The 20633-nt window shown below is 43.4% G+C and overlaps 1 protein-coding gene across 2 annotated transcripts in view; it reads right to left on the bottom strand.

Annotated features, from left to right (window-relative positions):
- LOC137426970 (guanylyl cyclase C) overlaps positions 1-20633 on the bottom strand; it is a 445743-nt gene that overhangs the window by 49426 nt on the left and 375684 nt on the right. For both annotated transcript variants that reach the window (XR_013623586.1, XM_078778805.1), the window contains exon 24: positions 9420-9612. Coding sequence is in view for 1 of the 2 variants with exons in the window: in XM_078778805.1 (XP_078634931.1) it covers positions 9420-9612 (193 nt within the window). In the remaining variant the exon portion in view is untranslated. The remainder of the gene's footprint in view (positions 1-9419; positions 9613-20633) is intronic.

Genomic DNA, 20633 nt, shown 5'->3' with positions numbered 1-20633 from the left:
TCGGAACGTAAAGGAGGGTTTACCGTGGGAGTTGTTGTATGCAGATGACCTGGTGTTGATTGCAGAAAGTATGGATGGACTGAAGGAGAAGATGAACAAGTGGAAGGAATGTATGGAGACAAAAGGTCTGAAGGTGAATATCGGAAAAACGAAGGTGATGGCAAGTGGTAAAGTGGAAAGAACTGTGAAGTGGCCGTGTGCTGTGTGCAGGAAGGGTGTCGGAGTGAATTCCATTCAATGTACAATGTGCGCTGAGTGGGTTCATCAAAAATGTAGTGGTTTGAGAAGGTCATTAACCAGTGTGGCAGCTACATTCAAGTGTAAGGTGTGCACAGAGGGAGCTGCAGATGGAGGAAATGTTGAGTTGGATCTTGGAGACGGCGTGAAGCTGGAAGGTGTGAAAACATTTTGTTACCTAGGAGACATGCTGAATGGAGAAGGTGGATCAGACTGGGCAACGGTTGCGAGAGGGAGATGTGCATGGAAGAAGTTTCGGGAACTGAGTGGCGTGCTGACGAGGAGGGGAGTGTCGTTGAAGCTGAAGGGAAAGGTGTATGCTGCATGTGTGAGAAGTGTTATGATTTATGGGAGCAAGACATGGGTAATGAAAGTAGAGCAGCAATGAAGGCTGGAAAGGGTGGAAATGCGAATGGTTCAGTGGATGTGTGGAGTATCGTTGAGAGAGAGGAAGACAAATTATGAATTGCGAAAGATGGTGGGAATAGAGCCTGTGATGGATGCTGTGAAGAGAAACAGTTTGAGATGGTTTGGTCATGTGTTGAGGAAGGATGAAAGTGACTGGTTGAGAAGAGCGATGGAAATGAATGTGGAAGGAAGTAGAGGATGGGGAAGACCGAGAAAGACTTGGCTAAAGATGGTCGAATAAGTAATGCGGGCAAGGGGGTTAACAAGGGGAGATGAAGAAAATAGGGCAAAATGGAGAAGATTGTTATGGGGACCGCAAGGCTAACCCCCGCTCTTGCAAGGAAAATGGCCTTAAAATGCCTGTTGTTGTTGTTTGTTGCAGGTATCATTCTTCAAAATATGCCCAGGGTTTTTGGACCATTCTGTGTATGTATGTATGTATGTATGTATGTGTGTGTGTGTGTGTGTGTGTGTGTGTGTGTGTGTGTGTGTGTGTGTGTGTGTATATATATATATATATATATATATATATATATGTATCACAGCATTTGTCCAAGTTGGAGAACTTCAATAATCCCATCTGTGGAACACGCGACTGCCTAAAATAATGGTGATACTTCATTTTTGTGATTGGTGGGGTGAAACACAATGTGTCCATGTGGCAAATACACTTATGGGTTCCAGGTACGATCTGGCCTCCTCACAAATCACAATTAGAGGTGTATCATTAACGAGTATATACATTCATATACACTCAGTGTATAAAACGTGAGGAACACCTTCCTAATATTGAGTTGCACCCCTTTTGTAGCCTGTCTGTTGCTCTGCACAATTAGTGTTAGCCTCCTTTGGCCTCTCTCATAAATGAGCCATTTTCGACCACTGGTCTTCCGTTGACTGGATGTCCTTTGGGTGGTGGACCATTCTTGATACTGTCGTAGAAGGGTGTACACTAAATAGAATGTCCACACCTCAAGAACAATGTCAAGTTTTAATCCAAATGAGAAGCCTCACTCGAATATAATAAAGGTTACAACACAGTTAAACAGGACTATGCTGGCGTACTCAAACAGGACTCCAAACGACATATCGAGCAGGTCTTCTGCCGATTCGATCTGCATCTTGTCTTTTATAGTGTTTTGTTGAGACAAATAAATTCTTCTGGGCTTTGGGGTGTCGGCTTGAGCGATGAGGGTTTGATTAAGAGGTCAGAGATTCAGATAGGCAAGCGTAAAAAGGCATCTGGTTTCCATTCCATCATAAGCCATAACGATAAGCATTTCAGACCAAGTATTCAGACATTCCATTTGTCTGGAAGGAATATTTTCAGGGTTTAACATCGTTGCACAGATCAGCAATGTTGTATTTCTTTTAAGTACATCTAAGCACATCACATAATTTCTATAATTCATAATGCAGTGTGGAAGCAATTTTAATTGAAGCAAAGTAATTGTTCAAGCAGGAGCTGAATTAATTTGAGTTGTTGGAAAATTCTTCAAGTGGTTATATATTTTAAAAGCCACTCGCTGTGCTCGGAGCAGGAAATGCCAGGCACCCTGATCGGCTGGTGAGACAATGTGCGAGCTCACTATTAAATAAACAGGAAATAGCGCTGATTGCTTTAAACAATGAGTATAAAACTATACATGCATTTAAGCTCTATATTAAATCATATGAAGATAATTAGTACTTATAATCATTGGAATTAAGGACTTGTATTCTATATAAGCTAAGGTTACTTATGTAGGCCAAAGGGAACAGTATGAAATGAAATGATACAGAAGAGACGTAGAGTCTGGGAGGACACACAAAATAATTTTTGGTTGATCCTAAGGCAAGGACAATGCTTACAGCCATCTGTGTTGACACGAGTTGAATAGACCCTCAGCCAAGTGGATGATTTGTGCAGGAATTCAGGAGTAAAGACAAAATAAATCAGGGTTGGTTCTGATTTCTGACGAGTTATTCCATTCTTTTATTCTTACACTAGTTCCTACCATTCTCTCTTATACCGGGCTGACGAAGATTATTACCTTGAAATAGACAAAGTAACTCGTGCCCTACATCCACCATTCCTCACACCTACACGTCAATATCCATCCCATTGTGTTTGAGTCCTATAAAGGCTGAAACTCAAAAGCATTACTTCGGATATTTCTGAAATTGAGCTCTTGTGTTGGTTATTGTATTCTTGTATTGTTACTTTCATAATTGTGTTTCTTTTCTAATCGCTGCTGGTTTCCTTGCAATTGCTTTGATTTATGGGTCTCCCCAATTAAACACTTCAACCCAACCCAGGAGTGGACATTGATTTTGTCCGCTACAACAGCAGATTACTCAAGGTTTTTTTTTTTTTTTTTTTTTGTATACAAGATCGAGGCTCGTGTAAGAGCTAACATTAATGACAGAAAAACAAACGGACACATAAGACATAATAAATGGAGTGGGAGACAAGATGGGGAGAGAGGGGGAATCACACAAGTACAACATTTGAGAACAGGGACATCGGGAGATCTGTGGGAGGGAGAGGGCTTGGGGGGAGGCGGCGTGGGAAGGGGGGGGGGGGGTGGGAGAGGTATGAAACACATGGACACAGCTAGGACTTCCAGGAAAGAAATCGGTATTTCAGAAATGTGGATCTGGGGTGAAATAACGGGGGTAGCACAGATCAATGTTTTGGATGGGGGAAGATAAGAGATGGTGGTGAACAGCTGTTTTAAAGACCTGGAGGGCGGAGTGGGATTGAAGAGAGTGAGGGAGTTTGTTCCAGAGGCGGGAGAAAAGAGGAATGAAAGAGTGAAGGTGAGCAGAGAGTCTTGATTTTGGCAGTTTCACTAGAAGAGGGTGGCTGGCAGATCTTGTGCGACCGGAAGGAGTAATTGGAGGGCAGAGCACAGACAGGCCTGGGGGAGCTAGGCCAGAGAGGGGAGACGGTAGAAGACAGAAAGACCACCAACCTGCCTGCGGTGAGTGAGTGAAAGTCCCTCAGATTTAGCTTCATCGAGACAGATTCCAATGATTCTGAAAGCTTTGGTTTAAACAGCGTGAAGCCGAGCTAGGCGTGAGGCAGGAGCACCAGCCCAGAGTGGAGAGCAGTATTCCATTGAGCTGCAGATGAAAGCCTTGTATGTGGTGAGGAGCTCATGTGTGACAAGGAAGGACTTTGCACGATGGAGGATGCCCAGTCGGCGACTGGCTTTGGAGGCCAGCTTGGAAATGTGGTTTTCCCAGGAAAGATCATGGCAGATTGCGAGACCCAACAGCTTCAGTGACAGAACTTCTTGGAGAGGATTGTTGAGAAAGTAGATGGGAGGGTTGTCCAGACGGTATTTTCGGAGAGACATAGTGAGAATGTGAGATTTGTCAGGATTGAAAGACATGTTCCACTTGTTTGACCATTCTGTGATTTTGTCCAGGTCTGCAGAGAGTGAGGCGGCTGCAGACTGCTCATCCGAGGGATGAGGTTTAGAGCGGCAGAGAGTGGAGTCATAAGCAAAAAGATAGAGAGGATTTTCCAGAGAGTCGGAGAGATCATTGAGGAAGACCAGAAAAAGCACAGGGCCCAGAACACTGCCTTGGGGAACTCCAGCCTGAACAGGAAGGGGAGATGAGAGAAATCCATTCAGGTCCACACGTTGACTACAACCAGAGAGGAAGTCCGCAAGCCATGCGTGGAGATTTCCATGGATACCATAGGAGGAGAGTTTGGTGAGCAGAGCGGGGTGCAAGACCGTATCGAAGGCACGTGATATGTCAAGGGAGACGGCTCTGATTTCCTGTTTGGCATTGAGGACCTACATCCATTGTTGAGACAGCAGAAGCAGCATGTCCAGAGGAGAATGACCTGGTCTGCATCGAAATTGATGATCAGAGATCAAGCCATTGGAGAAGAGGAAAGATTTCATAGCCGAAGCAATGATGGATTCCATGACTTTGCTGATAATTGGGAAAAGGCTGATTGGTCTGTAGTTGCTAGGATCTGTTTTTTGCACCTTTTCTGTGTAAAGCGGTGATGTTGGCTAGTTTCCAAGCAGATGGCAGTTGACCTTGAGCAAAAGAGCGGGTGAAGAGAACAGAGAGAGGGAGTGAAAGAGCGGAAGAACAGGATTTTAGGACCCGTGGGCTGATGCCATCAGTTCCAGTTGCAGAATCAGAGTCGAGGGTTGACAGAAACTTTTCCACCTTGTCAGGAGGAAAGGACACAGAGTCCAGGAGCAGCTGAGTACGACTGGGTACAGAGAGGGATGGGTTTGGGACACAAGATTTAGAGGCAAACACAGAGTTGAGACATTCAGCTTTTTCACGTGCGGAGTCAGCTGTGTAGCCATTTGAGGTAAGGGAGGGGATGGAGGGGGAACAAACACCAGAAACTGATTTGACCAGACGCCACCAGGATTTGGAAGAGGGAGACAGATAAGAGAGTTCGGTCTTGAGAACGGAGAGATATTGTTTCCTGGCTCTCCTGAGGGTGGACACACACTTGTTTCGGGCTTTGTGAAAGGAAATGAGATTTCCTTCCGTTGGATTTGCTTTCCAGGAGACGAAGACAAGTTGTTTCTGGGCAACCGCCTCACCACAAGATTCCGTGTACCATGGACAGGAAGAAGGGTATGACAACTGAAGACGAGATGGGATACATCTGTGCATGAGAGAGAGCAATTTACTTTGGAAGAATACCCAGGATGAGTTGATGTCAGAGGTGGTGGAGATGGGAGACCAGTCCAGATGATTGATGGCTGCTTGAAGACCGTGCCAGTTGTCCTGAGTGAAATGCCAGACTCGTCGATGCTGAGGAGGCTCCCTGAGAATGGTCAGAGAGATGTCCACTTTAACAAGCACATGATCAGATGAGCCGATTGAAGCAGAAGAAGAGCAGCAGACATTTTCAGGGAAGTTAGTCATAACCAAGTCCAGAAGAGAAGATGCTCCGTTGACTGAGATCCGGGTCGGGAAATTGACAGATTGTGTCAGTCCCAGTGAGTCGCAGAAGTCCTTTGCTGAGGAGCCATGGCTGGTGAGAGAGGTACCCACACCCAGCCAACTGGAATGGTGACAATTGAAATCACCACATATGAGGAAGAGAGAGTTGGGATGAGTAGATAGAAGTTGGTCCATATTATCAGACAGCGAGATGTAGATGGAGTCATCACTGTTTGGTGGACGGTACAGCACACTTATGAACAAGAGGTGGGAGCGAAGGGGAAGCCGTAGCCAGAGGTATTTCTGGGGGTGAGGTGGAGAGAGGGCAGTGCAGGGCGAGTGAGGAAGAGAGTTTTTGATAAAGATAGCAACCCCACCTCCAGGACGAGGCTCAGGTCTATCATACCGGAGGAGGGAGTAACCCGGGAGAGATACTAAGGAATCAGAGACATCATGAAGGAGGAAAGTTTCTGTTAAGCAGATCACGCCTGGTTTGTCAGAAGCAACCTGTATGGAGAGATCAGTTAAGTTTGAATGAAGGCCCCGGATGTTTGAGGTCCATACCGTTAATGAAGAGGAAGGGGGAGCATCGGATACAGAACAGGGGGGGGGGGGGGGGGAGTACCGAGTTGTGGAAGATGTGGAAGGTAAGATGTGGAAGAGGAGGAAGATGTAGGGAGAGCTGTTGAAGGTGTGTCAGATATTTCAGAATAGCTCTGAGAAAGGGAAGGAAAAGGTTTGATGGTGATTGGGTGAGGCACAATGAGGTGTTATTTGAGGAGGGGGAAGAGCGAAGCAGGAGGTTGGGGGAGATGGAGGTGAAAGTTGGAAGGGGGAAGAAGCGGGGAGGACGCTTTGAGGAGGAGGGGTGAGAGGGGGGAAATGGAGAAGAAATGAGGATAGGGAGATTTGAAGGGGAGGGGTGAGGGGGGAGTTTATGAGGAGAGGGGTTCGGGGGGAGTTTAGGAGGAAAGGGACAAGGGGAGGGATTTGAAAGGGTTGGGAGATTTGGAGGGGAGGGGTGAGGGGGGAGTCTAGGGGGGAGGGGCGAGGGGGAGTCTTGGAGGGGAGGGGCAAGGGGGGAGATTTGAAAGGGATGGGTGATGGGGAGGATTTGGAGGGGAGGGGCAAGGGGGAGGATTTGAAAGGGCTGGGTGATGGGGAAGATTTGGAGGGGAGGGGTGATGTGGAAGTTTTGGAGGGGAGGGGTGATGGGGAAGTTATGGAGGAGAGGGGTGATGGGGAAGATTTGGAGGGGAGGGGTGAGATTGGATTTTGGAAAGTGTACGATTAATGGAAAACGAACAATTATTGCAAAATGAGTTTCTTGTGACGACCGAGTCAAAAAATACGTTTAAGGATGCTGGATGGGGGGGTGGAGTGCAGGTGAGTTTAGGGAATGTAGAAAAGAGGGACTGTAAGAGATGGAATTTTTTTTGGGGATGAATAGATTTGGTGAGCAGTTCGAAAGCAACCTTTTAAAGAAGAAGAAGAAAAAGGTGTTATAATATACTGCAGAATACAGTACTTCAGGGGAAAGTTTAAACATTTTTTAATTGAGCAGTGAAAACTATCTGGGGAAATGGGGGAGAAACACGTGGTCGAAGATCGAACGAACGAATAAGAACAATGAATAAATGAATAAGAACAGAGAAGGAAATGTTTTTTTTTTTGTTTTTTTTTAGTTGAGATTTTATCATTTTCTTAGTATGTGTAAGCATAATCCTTTTCCTGTGTTAGTCTTGCGTTGAGTAGAATAATGAGAGTTAGGTCCTTTCATTGCCTTATGCCGCCTTTGGCTTTTGGCGCAAATTAACACGAGGCAGGCCTGACAAACCGAGGCAAGAACGAAGGAGGGCGGAGAAGAAGCCGACGGTAAGAGTGAGCCGCCAATCAGGGCTCGAAGGGAGTGGCTGCGGCACTGCGTCACAAGGCGTGGTTAGAAAATTCGATAGAGCTAAGGGGGTTGGCAATATAACCCTTTGCGCGAAGCCCCCACCGAAGTTCTGCGGGGTGATGAGGTTGATGAGTTGAGTTATGGGAGGGGCGCTTGACAAGTGAACAAATTATGGGTGAAGAGCTTGAGCAGTTCTGCGAGAGGTGAGCTGAACCAAGTTCTTATGGGAAAGGCACTTGAGTGTTGAGCAAGTTACGAGTTCTGAGATAAGACGTGCATGAACCAAGCTATAAGCGCTCTTACCAATTAAACGCTCGGTTGAGCTTGAGGCAGAACCTCTATTGGGTTACGCGAGTGAGAGCGTGCCGGTAATTAATCGCGCTAAGAGAAACCGCGAAGCCTGGTGAGAGACACGTACATTTTCCTCCCGCCAGCCTGATCTGCCCCTTTGTTCGAGAGACGCGCTGCAAGGATCCCTTCCACTGCCTGCTTGCCTTCATCGCAGGACGTGCTGTGACCGGAGAGAGCCACGCCGGGCGGGGCCGTTCCTGGATGACCACGTCAGCGCGTGAACATCATCCTCCTTTCATTTCCCCTGTGAGTGTGATCGGGCCCGTGTCTGGGATTAACTTAAGACTATAAGGCTGCTCTGTGTCTCTGTGCTTCTACCGATCATTGTACATAATGATAATTAAACCTGTGTTCTTCCTTTATTCGACCGTCTCGTCTTTTCCATCATTGACTAAGCGTGGTACGAATAAAACCGCTCTAATCGGGTTCCAATACCAAGGTAACTGCACGGAACACGTGGTACGCAATCCGCACGGTGTACTCAAATTACGCGTGGCTCGTGCGAGGCTTGCTTCCCCGCTTCCGCGGCGGCACAGATATTTAGGTACGTGCGAGAATTGTCCCGAAACCCTACCTTGCGTTTGCCCGGGAGGAGCGATTCAAGTCTCTCGGTTGCGCCGACCCAAGAAGAACATGGGGCTTAATCCCCCCTTGGTAAGGGCAGGAAGGGCGGCGAAAACCGTAACATTATATTTAGTGATAACTCCTCGAGTAATCTTCATTATGAATTATATAAATTATGTGATGTGCTGAGATATACGTAAAATAAATACTACATTGATGATCTCTGCAACGATGTTAAACCCTGAAAATGTTCCTTCCAGACAAATGGAATGTCTGAATACTTTGTCTGAAATGCTCATCTTTAAGGCTTATGCTGGAATGGAAACAAGATGTCTTTTTACGCTTGCCTATCTGAATCCCTGACCTCTTGATCGAACCCTCGTCGCTCAAGCCAACACCAGAAAGCCCAAAAGAATTTCTTTGTCTCAACAAAACACTATAAAAGACAAGATACAGACCGAATCGGCGGAAGACCTGCTCAATATGTCGTTTGGAGTCCTGTTTGAGTACGCCGGCATAGTCCTGTTTAACTGTGTTGTAACCTTTATTATATTCGAGTGAGGCTTCTCCTTTGAATTAAACCTTGACATTGTTCTTGAGGTGTGGACATTCTATTTAGTGTACACCCTTCTACGACAATACACACGGGAAACTGTCGAGCATGAAAAACCCAGCAGCGTTGCAGTTCTTGACACACTCAAACTGGTGCACCTGGCACCTACTACCATACCCCGTTCAAAGGCACGAAATCTGTTGTCTTGCCAATTCACCCTCTGAATGGCACACATACACAATCTATGTCTCAATCGTCTCAAGGCTTAAAAATCCTTCTTTAACCTGTCTCCTCTCCTTCATCTACACTGATTGAAATGGATTGAACAATCAATAAGGGATCATAACTTTTGCCTGGATTTACCTGATCAATCTATTTCATGGAAAGAGCAGGTGTTCCTAATGTTTTGTACACTGAGTGTATATCAGCAAATATAAAGTGCAGAAAGTAGAGGACAGAGGCAACAAATGCTCCCAAACAAATAATTACCTTGTAGACATCATAGGAATCCACGATATCATCAAATTCCTTGTAGAGCTCATTGAGGAGCAAAACAATCTCGACGGGCTCGCTGTGCTTGCAGATCGTCGTAAATCCCATGATATCACTGAAGTAGATTGTGACCATGTCGAATAGTTCGGGCTCGACAGAGTGTCTTGCTTTCAGGACCTTCACCACCGACCTGTGGAACATTCAAAAGTGATTCATTCAGGATGGGGACTATATAGTCCGTGACTGGAGCCTTCGACATAAAAAAAAATCTATACATATCGGGTCACTGAATTGGTTCACTAATCAAAAGGTTGGAGTCGATCGTTTTTTGTTTTTTACATCAAAAGGTCAAAGGTTAAGGTTGTATAAAATAATCAATATTTGTCCATTGACCTGAAATTTTAAGAATTTGCATATTGGGGCAATGAATTGGTTCACCAATCAAAAGCTAGAAGCTGATTATTTTTTTAAAGAATTAAAGCTCAACGTCAAGACTGCATAAAATCATAAATTTTCATTTTGTATTATTTTTAAACTGTTTTCGTTATTTTGTGAATATGAAAGAAGAATAAGACGTCTGAATACAAACGGACGTGGACGGGCTTTGCCTTTTCAGATGCTTCCTCGTTAAATAATTGTCGTTGTTCATGTGGAGACACATGATAGCTCAGTTGATCATCTGGTCAGACCCGGGATGTTTCGATGAATTTAATTTTGAGAGAATCTGATCTGAATCAAACAGTTTATTGTCACCCCAGTGGTGGGGGAACGGGGGTGGGGGAGGGAGGAAGGGAGAGAACAGGTGGGCACCATCTGAGAGCACAACCATCCTTGCGAGGGGCTTTGGAGATGACCATCAACTGTCCTTGCAATTACTTGTGGATCTAAAAGATAAGATACAACAATACATTTTGGAGTGATATATCAAATGGCAAATTCCTTATCCATAATGAAATTAACCAGCTTGCCTCAGTCGGATAGCTTCCGATCTATAACTGCCACAGTAACCCCCAGAAGACGATACAAATTGAGCTTGCAGTGGAATGGCAGATCAGTTTGAGAAATTAAACATTTCCCAGAGCAAATAGCACTTCACAGCAAACTGCTAGACTATTACAGGATGATTGATCAATCCAAAATTCCTGCAGGCCCAAAATATTCTGTCCCACAACCTCTCCTTGCCCTCAAAGCTCACAGCAATACATCCAGCAGATGGGTTTAGAGGGAAGAATTTCTGGAATCATACAAAAAAAAAATGTTTGCACTTTATGCCGGAATGGCAGAAAGTGGAGAGAAGCTCATCAGCTCACAAGATTCTGCAATAAAATCTCCAAGGATCGAGCCCATTGCTGAGTGAATTGCAACAAAGAGAACTAAATGGGTGTGACATGAGATACCGTTTTGAATGAAAAGTAGATTATGCAGACTATCAGATGAAAGAAAAGAAAAAACTTTCTTCATTTCTTCACATCATTTCTTCATATAAGCATGTACTTCTTCTCTGCATATTTATTGAACCCTCAGCGATTGGAAAGGGTTAAGTGCGTATTCATCCCAACAGTTTTAAAAGGTCATAACAGCAACAATGCAAAAATCTGACTGGCAAATAAAGAAATGAGCACAGGTAGAAACAAAAGTAGAATTAGAACGAGGAAGTAAGAATCCAATTAAAGGCAAAGGAAGAAACCTAATATTCAAATCCTTTCCAAATTTTAAGTCAATCGGATGAAAATTGAGGATTTGAGAAATTTGGCCTATGTTGACCTCCAAAATAATTGGTGGTTGAATTAAGTGACCTAATATGTAAATCTTCTTCAAATTTCCAGTCAATCGCATGAAAATTGAGGATTTGAGAAATTTGGCCTATGTTGACCTTTTGGCCTATGTTGACCTCCAAAATAATTGGTGGTTGAATTAAGTGACCTAATATGTAAATCTTTTTCAAATTTCAAGTCAATCGCATGAAAATACAGGATTTGAGAAATTTGGCCTATGTTGGCCAATGTTGACCTCCAAAATAATTGGTGGTTGAATTAAGTGACCTAATATGTAAATCTTTTTCAAATTTCAAGTCAATCGCATGAAAATACAGGATTTGAGAAATTTGGCCTATGTTGGCCAATGTTGACCTCCAAAATAATTGGTGGTTGAATTAAGTGACCTAATATGTAAATCTTCTTCAAATTTCAAGTCAATCGCATGAAAATTGAGGATTTGAGAAATTTGGCCTATGTTGACCTTTTGGCCTATGTTGACCTCCAAAATAATTGGTGGTTGAATTAAGTGACCTAATATGTAAATCTTTTTCAAATTTCAAGTCAATCGCATGAAAATACAGGATTTGAGAAATTTGGCCTATGTTGGCCAATGTTGACCTCCAAAATAATTGGTGGTTGAATTAAGTGACCTAATATGTAAATCTTCTTCAAATTTCAAGTCAATCGCATGAAAATTGAGGATTTGAGAAATTTGGCCTATGTTGACCTTTTGGCCTATGTTGACCTCCAAAATAATTGGTGGTTGAATTAAGTGACCTAATATGTAAATCTTCTTCAAATTTCAAGTCAATCGCATGAAAATTGAGGATTTTAGAAAGTTGACAAAGTTGTTGACCATTGGCCTATGTTGACCTTTTAACCTCAAAATCAATAGACTTCTTCTTTATGACCAACTCTATCCTTTGGTGAGGTTTCATAAAGATCGGGTTAAAATTTTAACCTGATTGACATACAGACAGGCAGACAGACAGACAAACAGATAGCCAAACAGACAGACAGACAGAATACCGCACAAGACCAACCAATGCACTTGAAAAATCTTCGATTTTCGAAAGTAAAAAACAGACAGAGAGGAGTGAAAACATAACCTCCATCCACCTTCGATGGCGGAGGTAAAGAGAAAATAAAGACGAGGAATAGCCTACGAAAGAGAAAATGCATCTTTACTCTTGGCATACCATGAGGAGCGATGAGGGAATTGTAAAACATTGGTGCGTACATGCTATTATAGGTTGGCAAGATAGGTTGCAGGTAAGCACATTTGCCTCTGGGCTATGTTGCCTGGGTTCGAATCCCGGCCCAGCTATAAACCCTGGTGTTTCGCATGCAGGGAGAGACACCAACACGTGCACAGTCCATCAGAAGGACGTTATGCTGGAGGACCTGTCCGAGAGCACTGGTCATTGGTGGACATTAAATATTTCAGAGTATCTTTCGTGGAGAGTAGGTGAGTTACCGCCGGAACCTTGAACAAATTATAAATTCCTGCCACCTGTTGAGTATTCTGTGTAATGATGATTCGAGGCTAGAAACTTTTCTCAACTCGTCGTAATACACCCTGGAGCCCTGCAAAGAGTATGCGCTTCTAATTATTATTATTTAAATGTGTATTATTTGAAATGGGTAATAAAAAGTTAATATCCGAAATTTCAGTCGATTGGCCCATAAAAGATGAAATAGAAATGCGAAGTGGCATCTTCTTAGGCAGTGGACTTTAATTGAATCCAAGAGCCTCTTGAGATTACTGTTGAGCCCTAATGACAATACAAAGAGCTTCCAAGTTGCCAACACGTATCATGAGGACAAGGAGCAACCTTGTGTACAAAGTCCTCCAAGCAGCTAAATGTTTTGAGTGTTTCCCAAGGAAACAATTGGAACCTTCTGTTTCACACTGATTTGGTTAATGCTTCATACTTGGCCATTTCCTTCGGTGCCACTGCCACAACATACTCAGATCAACTTTTCCTTGGTAATATCCCGTGTTTATTTGTCTGCGATGCAGTGCAACACTATAAGTCTTCACTCTCACTCTCCTTGTGTGCCCCATGATGTCCAGCTGCTATTCACCGATCCATTGTCAGGGTGTTACCTTTCTTCCATTTTCATTGTACTCTTACAGGACAGGACACAACACCAGGACAGGACAGGATTGTACAGGACAGGAATTTACAGGCTCAAGCCTCGGTATAAAGTGTTAATTAATCTAATATATAAAGCTCATTCTCACAACTCACTGACTGACTGATATTAATGTTCAGTACATTCCCGGTGTCGCAGAAAGCTGAAATTTGGCATGCCAATAGACATCGAAGCTGGTACATCGGGAACATTTACAGAAGCATCGGAAAGCATACATAAATGAAAATTTACGTTAAAAAACCCATAAATGGTTATGTAAAAAAAAAAAACAAAGAAAAACCTCAAACAATATCTAGCATTTGAAAATTGTAATTTCTTTACCTCTAAAATGTGAAACAAACATGACAATGATGTCCGTAAATGAAAAAAGAAGTGTCCGCGTGTTTAATGCATATGTGGTGCATAAATTGCTCTAATTTATGACTTGTAGATATTGTCGGTCATGTTTTTTGTGTTTCAATTTAGAGATGCCTCCAAAGAAAGAAGTTCCATGCTGATGGGGATATTAAAAATCGAACGACTTGTCTTTGTCAAGCCGGCAACACATCTTCTGAAATCCACAAGCTCATGAAGAAGGAGAACATCCCCCTTTGTCTGCATACCATAAAGAGAATAGGTCTACAGCTCCAGAAAACCGGTTCTACTGCAAGGAAGAAGGGGTCAAGCAGGCTTGGAGCCACTACAAGTAAGGATAACATGTGACTGAAATTCTGAGTTCTCCAGGAAAAGTAAGAAAATAGCACCGCAAAGCGGGCGTAACCCCTCGGCCCATGCATGGTGGAAACCAATTTCAAGATGGCTGCCGTGGCGGCCATATTGAAAATCGCAGCACGCCCATTTTCGAAAGGAACCTTCCTCTACTCAACCCCAACACACACTGCAAAAATGGATTTAATCGGACAAGCCGTTCTGCTTGAAATTGACGGAAACCAATTTCAATATGGCTGCCGAGGCGGCCATATTGAAAATCGCAGCGTGCCCATGAACCTTCCTCTACTCAACCCCAACACACACTGCAAAAATGGATTTAATCGGACAAGCCGTTCTGCTCGAAATTGACGGAAACCAATTTCAAGATGGCTGCCGTGGCGGTCATATTGAAAATCGCAGCGCGCCCATTTTCGAAAGGAACCTTCCTCCACTCAACCCCAACACACACTGCAAAAATGGATTTAATCGGACAAGCCGTTCTGCTCAAAATTGACGGAAACCAATTTCAAGATGGCTGCCATGGCGGCCATATAGAAAATTGCAGTGCGCGCATTTTCGAAAGGAACCTTCCTCTACTCAACCCCAACACACACTGCAAAAATGGATTTAATCAGACGAGCTGTTCTGCTCGAAATTGACGGAAACCAAAAGTTTACGGATGCCCGGATGGCTGCCGTGGCGGCCATATTGAAAATCGTAGCGCGCTCATTTTTGAAAGGAACCTTCCTCTACTCAACCCCAACACACACTGCAAAAATGGATTTAATCAGACGAGCTGTTCTGCTCGAAATTGACGGAAACCAAAAGTTGACGGACGCCCGCCCGTGACGACAATACCCCTTCGCCCAATTTGGGCTGAGGGGTGAAAAGCCTGCGTTAACTGTCAGAGGTGTTCAGAACTGCTGAAAACAAGACTGTTTCCAGAAGGACCATGACAAGAAGGTTCTCTGATGCTGGTTTTGCCTCAAGAAGATGTGCCAAGAAGATTCTATTATCTAAGAAAAACATTCAGGACAGATTGCACTTTTGGACGAATATGGGAACTGTGATTCAGACTGGTTCCAGAGAGTTCTTTGGAGTGATGGATCAAGATTTTTAGATCAAGATTTCAGCTTTGCAGTGATGCCCCAGAACGTTGCTTTCACAGATCTGGTGAGAGATTCAACCCTGGGTGGTGCGCATTTCAACATCTGTGAAGCACGGAGGAGGTGGAATCATGGTCTGCGTGCATTTTGATCTGCTGGTGTTGGTGAGCTGATGCTGTGTGAACAGTCAATTAATGCCAAGGAATACCAGAAAATATTAGAGAAAGGATTACTTCTCAGCCTCCAAAAGTTATTTCCTGGAGAGAAAAGCAAAGAAGTAATTTTTCAACAAGATATTGCCTCTGCTCATACTGCAAAAGCCACCAAAAAGTCTCTGAAGCTTATGTTCAGGCCTGGTCAGTCCCAATTTGAACCCCGTAGAGAATATTTGGGCCTATGTTCAGCACAAACTTATTGGAAGGAGATTTGCAAATTCTGATCAACTTTGGGAAGCTGTCAACCATGAATGTTGTCGGTGCAAGAAGCTTTGTGAAAGTTTGTGAAAGAAGCTTTTTGACCAAAAGACTGGATTATTTAACGAAAACTGAGGGACGAGCTATTCCATGATGATTTATGCAGTTATTTCTGCATGTTTCTGGTGTTTTTTATTTTTTAATGTATGGTAAATAGTTGTGACAAAAAATGTTTAAAATTGACTTGGCTCATTAGTTTTTGCCCCAGAGTGTACAAGCTGCCTTAGGTGTTTGTTTGACTACATCAAAGGCTTTTCGCTTCAAACAATAATTATTTATCTCATGAACAAAACTCTCTTTTTTCTGCAGCATCACTTTAAAATGCTTGTGCAAAGATTTTCTGAGTATTCCTCAAATTCACAGATATTTGTCTCGATCCCACGTTGCATTCCAAAACCCTCTACCTACAGCATCCAAGGACATCTCCTCTCATGTCTTACAGACTTCCTCTACTCTCGTAGTGAGCTGGGACCCTCTCATCTTCACTCCCTGTTGAATGCCCAAAGCAGTGTCTTGGGCCAACAGTCATTTTCCTAATCTTTATCAACAATCCTTCCAATTCTCTGGAAAATCCTCTTTATCTCCTTGTTGATGATTCAAGCCTCTGTCACAACATCCCTCATCCCTCACATAGGCAGTTAACAGCTTCTTCCCTCTCTGTAGACCTTAATTACCTACTCCATGAAAGGTGAATGGAGGATATGTTTACCCCTGTTATGGAGGTTATGGTTACCCCTGTCTGTCTGTTTGTCTGTGAACAAGATATCTCAAAAAGTTGTGGACAAGTGACGAATATGTGACACAAGATATGTGACAAGGACGAATTGATTCGATTTTGGTGAAGATCTGGATTCGGATCCAGCTAGTAGAATTATTAAGTGATTCTTCAGCATTGGGAGATAGGGCTAAAACCGATATATCGCAGAATATCTCACAAAGTTATGGACGGATTTGGACGAAACTTTGTGGACAGGTTGTCTGTGTAACAAGGACGAATCGATTCGATTTTGGTGAACATCTGAATATGGATACGGATACGAGGGTTATTCAATTTTTAAGTGATTCTTCACCATTGAGAGATCGGGTGAAAAGCGATAAATAACATGATATTAAAAAAGTTATGAACGAGTTATGACTAAACTTGGAGGACGAGTTGGTTAGGTAACAAGAACAAGCCGGAATGGTTTTGGTTCAGGTCCGAATCCAGATCCGGCCTATCATTGGGATACAAAACAAACTGTTCAGCCTGGCAGAGGTATACGCTCTACCGAGTGTCGTTCTACTTTAATCATTAAATGGTCCTACACTTGGATTATGTCTTTCAACTCTCAAAAAATCTTCCGGCTGTCCATTAATGTCGATTCGGCTTTTAGTTTTTGGTTCCATTTGTGTTTCAGGCACATTTTTTCCCTTTCCTCTTCTTGCTGTGTTTCAATTTGGAGGCTTTTATATTTGGAGGCTTTCATCCAGCTTGTTCACCCCATGTCCTCCTCTCCGTACATTTGATCCCATTCTTCCTCCAGGTTGTGTCCTTTTACCTTGGTGTTGGTGTCACCATTCCCTTTCCACTATGTTCTATTGGTCTGGTCTGATCTTTGTTGTGGTTCTTCCATGAGCCTCGACTTTGCATTCAATTTTTTTTACAACTAGCCAGGAGAAAAATCATTTGGATGACCAAACATTTCGCCTTAAAAGAAAAACTCCCTATATTTCGATTTAAAATCTACTTACGAATCCCGGTGTAATGGTTTATTATTCAAAAAGCAATTGGTGTTAACGAGTCAGTCATTGCAAGGTAATCTGTTCAAATCCTGATGAGATTGCATAGTAAACAGCATTTGATGAATACCATGCTCAACATGCTATGCTGTGCAATTAGAGGATTAATTAATATTCTTTGCATGTTTGAGAGGTGTGTTCATCATTCTTTGCAAAATCCATTTACAAAGGCACAGCAATTTTGCCAACACATGCAAACGTTTAGATTCCCCAAAATCCAACAGGATGATCATTTCCGTTGGGCATCTAAGTCCATATCTCGCCTCTGACCCATGGGCATCATGACATGGTTGGGCCTCCGAGGCGCTAGTTCGCATCAAGATAAATCCACGATGCGTGCATAAAGCACGCGTCGCAGAAGTGGCGCCATAAATTAAACATCGGGAAGCAGGCAATGTGCTGGCATGTGAACATCCAACGGAGCATGGTGAAGGGATCTGCACCAAAAAAAGAGTTACTTAACATGATTGACAGAACGTGAACACGGTGCGTCGCACAAAGTCAAATCATATGCATTGTATGCGAGAGTAAACAATGGACAATTGTAACCATGGTTACCACGCTGGTGAAATCAGCACATTGACATTGTCAAGCATTGTTCACCATTCCCCTTTGGTTTGATATCCAGTGTAATAACGGTAAATGTTACATCGCCCAGCCTTTGTCGTGGCATTTCAATGATGTGCTCTGATACACCTGTTTTATTTGGAGATGAATGTGTATTTGATCATCAACCATGTCTCAAGCCACTGCGTTCCGCTGCAGAAAGACTGCGGCCCATTTGTGAATTCTGATGCAGTCTGTTCCAGAAAACTTTGGAATGAAAAGGTGTCTGAGGCAGTTGTTGCATTATCTGTTTGATCGGTTTGAGCTTCTATTATTATATTTTCCACATTATTTTCATTATTCCAAATGGATTCTGTGGGCAATATTCAGTCTCTAATGGTGCAGTTCCTGTGCATTTGGTCGGTGTTCCTGATAAAAGCCGAGGAGAGTTATTATATATTGGAAATTCAGATTTTAACAGGACATTTGACCTTGGATAGCTTGCACAGATAACCTTGGGAGCATTCCTTAGTGTCCGATGCATTTCAATACACTAGCCATTTCTGGCAATCCTCTCCAAATCCAAATACTCCACAAATGAGGATCTGGCAGAATAACAATAATAACAAAACGGCACTCAGTAGAGAGCATACCTCCACCTGGTTGGCCATATCACTCAATGGTGAAGGAACCACCTTTAGAGGCCATTTTTCACCGCAGGGCAGGGGTTGGCCTTTTTCGGGCACCATGGTCCCCTTTTTGAAGCAATGTTTTATGGCCGGATGCCCTTCCTGTCGCCAACCCTGTTAGTCGCCTCTTGCGACAAACAGGGAATCGCCAGCAAGCTGGTACGCAATTTTGCCGATCTCAATTCAATTTGTTGGTAGAAGGCAGGGAAATTGGAGATACCAAAGTAGAGAGCATACCTCCTGGTTGGCCTGGTTGGCCATATCACTAAATGGTGAAGAATCACTTAAAAATTCTACTAGATCGATCCAGATCCGGATCTTCACCAAAACTGAAGATTCTTCCTTGTCTCACACACACACAACCGGTCCAACAAGTTTCGTCCAAATCCATCCATAACTTTTTGAGATATCCTGCTATGTATCGTTTTTGGCCCTATGAAGAAGAATGGTGAAGAATCACTCAAAAAATATTGGATCCAGATCCAGATCCGGATCTTCACCAAAATCCAATCATTTCGTCCTTGTCACACGCTACATCTCTGCCAAATTTCGTCCAAATCCGTCCACAACTTTTTGTGATATTTTGTTCACAAACAAACAAACAAAGACAGGGGTGAAAACATAAGCTAAATCCACCTTTGGTGGCGGAGGTAATAATCTATCTATAATGCCAGTAATCTCTGTGTGTCTGTCTGTGACCGCTGTTTCTCGACAACCACGGGTCCGATATACTTGAAACTTGCCAGGTATATTGCTGGGGACCCGAGGATGTGCCTTTTCAAGGTTTCATATTAATCGGACAAGTAGTTAGCGAGCTATGTCCAAAAAACGATTCAACCAATCAGAGAGCAGCGAGTTATCACGTGTGCCGAACGTGGTGAACAGACTCTGCCTCGGACGGCACATTTGAGAGCGTATTCATTTATTTCACGTTGGCAAACTATGTTGCCGCTATGTTGGCGTTAAACTATGTTTTAAAACTAATTAAAACTAATTTGCGATTCTTTCGCTTTCCTGCGCGTTTGTGCACGCTATGGCGATTTCTTTACCAAACTCCGCAAGCCGTTCGCTTTGGACCAAACCATTTCATGTAAATAGAGGGGGGGGATTGTCACCGTACTCGCAAGCCGTTCGCTTTGGACCAAACCATTTCATGTAAATAGAGGGGGGGGGGATTGTCACCGTACTCGCAAGCCGTTCGCTTTGGACCAAACCATTTCATGTAAATAGAGGGGGGGGGGGGGATTGTCACCGTACTCGCAAGCCGTTCGCTTTGGCTTTGCGAATGGACCAAACCATTTCATGTAAATAGAGGGGGGGGGGGGATATAATTTTAGATATATATATAGTACGGGCATGCCCTAGTAATAATAATAATAATAATAATAAATTAAAAAAACTAATATTATGAGTTCCCTTACAGGGAACTTCATTCATCGCAGGGGGGCCATTAAGCCCATTAAGCCGTTGCAATAGTTGTCAACATATGGTTGTCTGTCCGTGCTCTATCCTTTGTAAATGCTGAACATAAATGCAAGCAGCACGTAACATGATAAAATTAATTACTGTGACTCGGCCGAGGTTTGAACCACTGACCTTCCTGACTCAGAGGGAATTTCTTTTTTGTATACTTAGTCGAGGCTCTTATAAGAGCTAACACATAGAACATATAATAAAGGGAATTGGAAACAAGAGGGGGAGAGATAGGGAAGCACAACAACAGTAGAAAATTGGGACATCGGGAGATCTGTGGAAGGGAGGGCTGGGGCGGGTTACAAGGGATAAACACAATGGACACTACAATGACCTTCAGGAAAGAAAACAGGGAATTTGAATGAGGTAGCTTTGGGGTGTTTTAACAGGGGGAGAAAAGATCAAGGTTTTGGATGGGGGGGAAATAAGAGATGGTTGTGAAGAGCTGTTTTGGGGACCTGGAGGGAGAGAGGGATTGAAGAGAGGGTGGGAGTTTGTTCCAGAGGCGGGAGAAAAGAGATAGATAAGATAGAGTGAA

This window comes from Myxine glutinosa, chromosome 5, assembly GCF_964187855.1.
Source record: "Myxine glutinosa chromosome 5, kmMyxGlut1.1, whole genome shotgun sequence".
In the NCBI taxonomy this organism is placed as follows: domain Eukaryota; kingdom Metazoa; phylum Chordata; class Myxini; order Myxiniformes; family Myxinidae; genus Myxine; species Myxine glutinosa.
The sequence above is the reverse complement of the archived record's forward strand: the minus strand, read 5'-3'. Positions and strand labels throughout refer to the sequence as shown.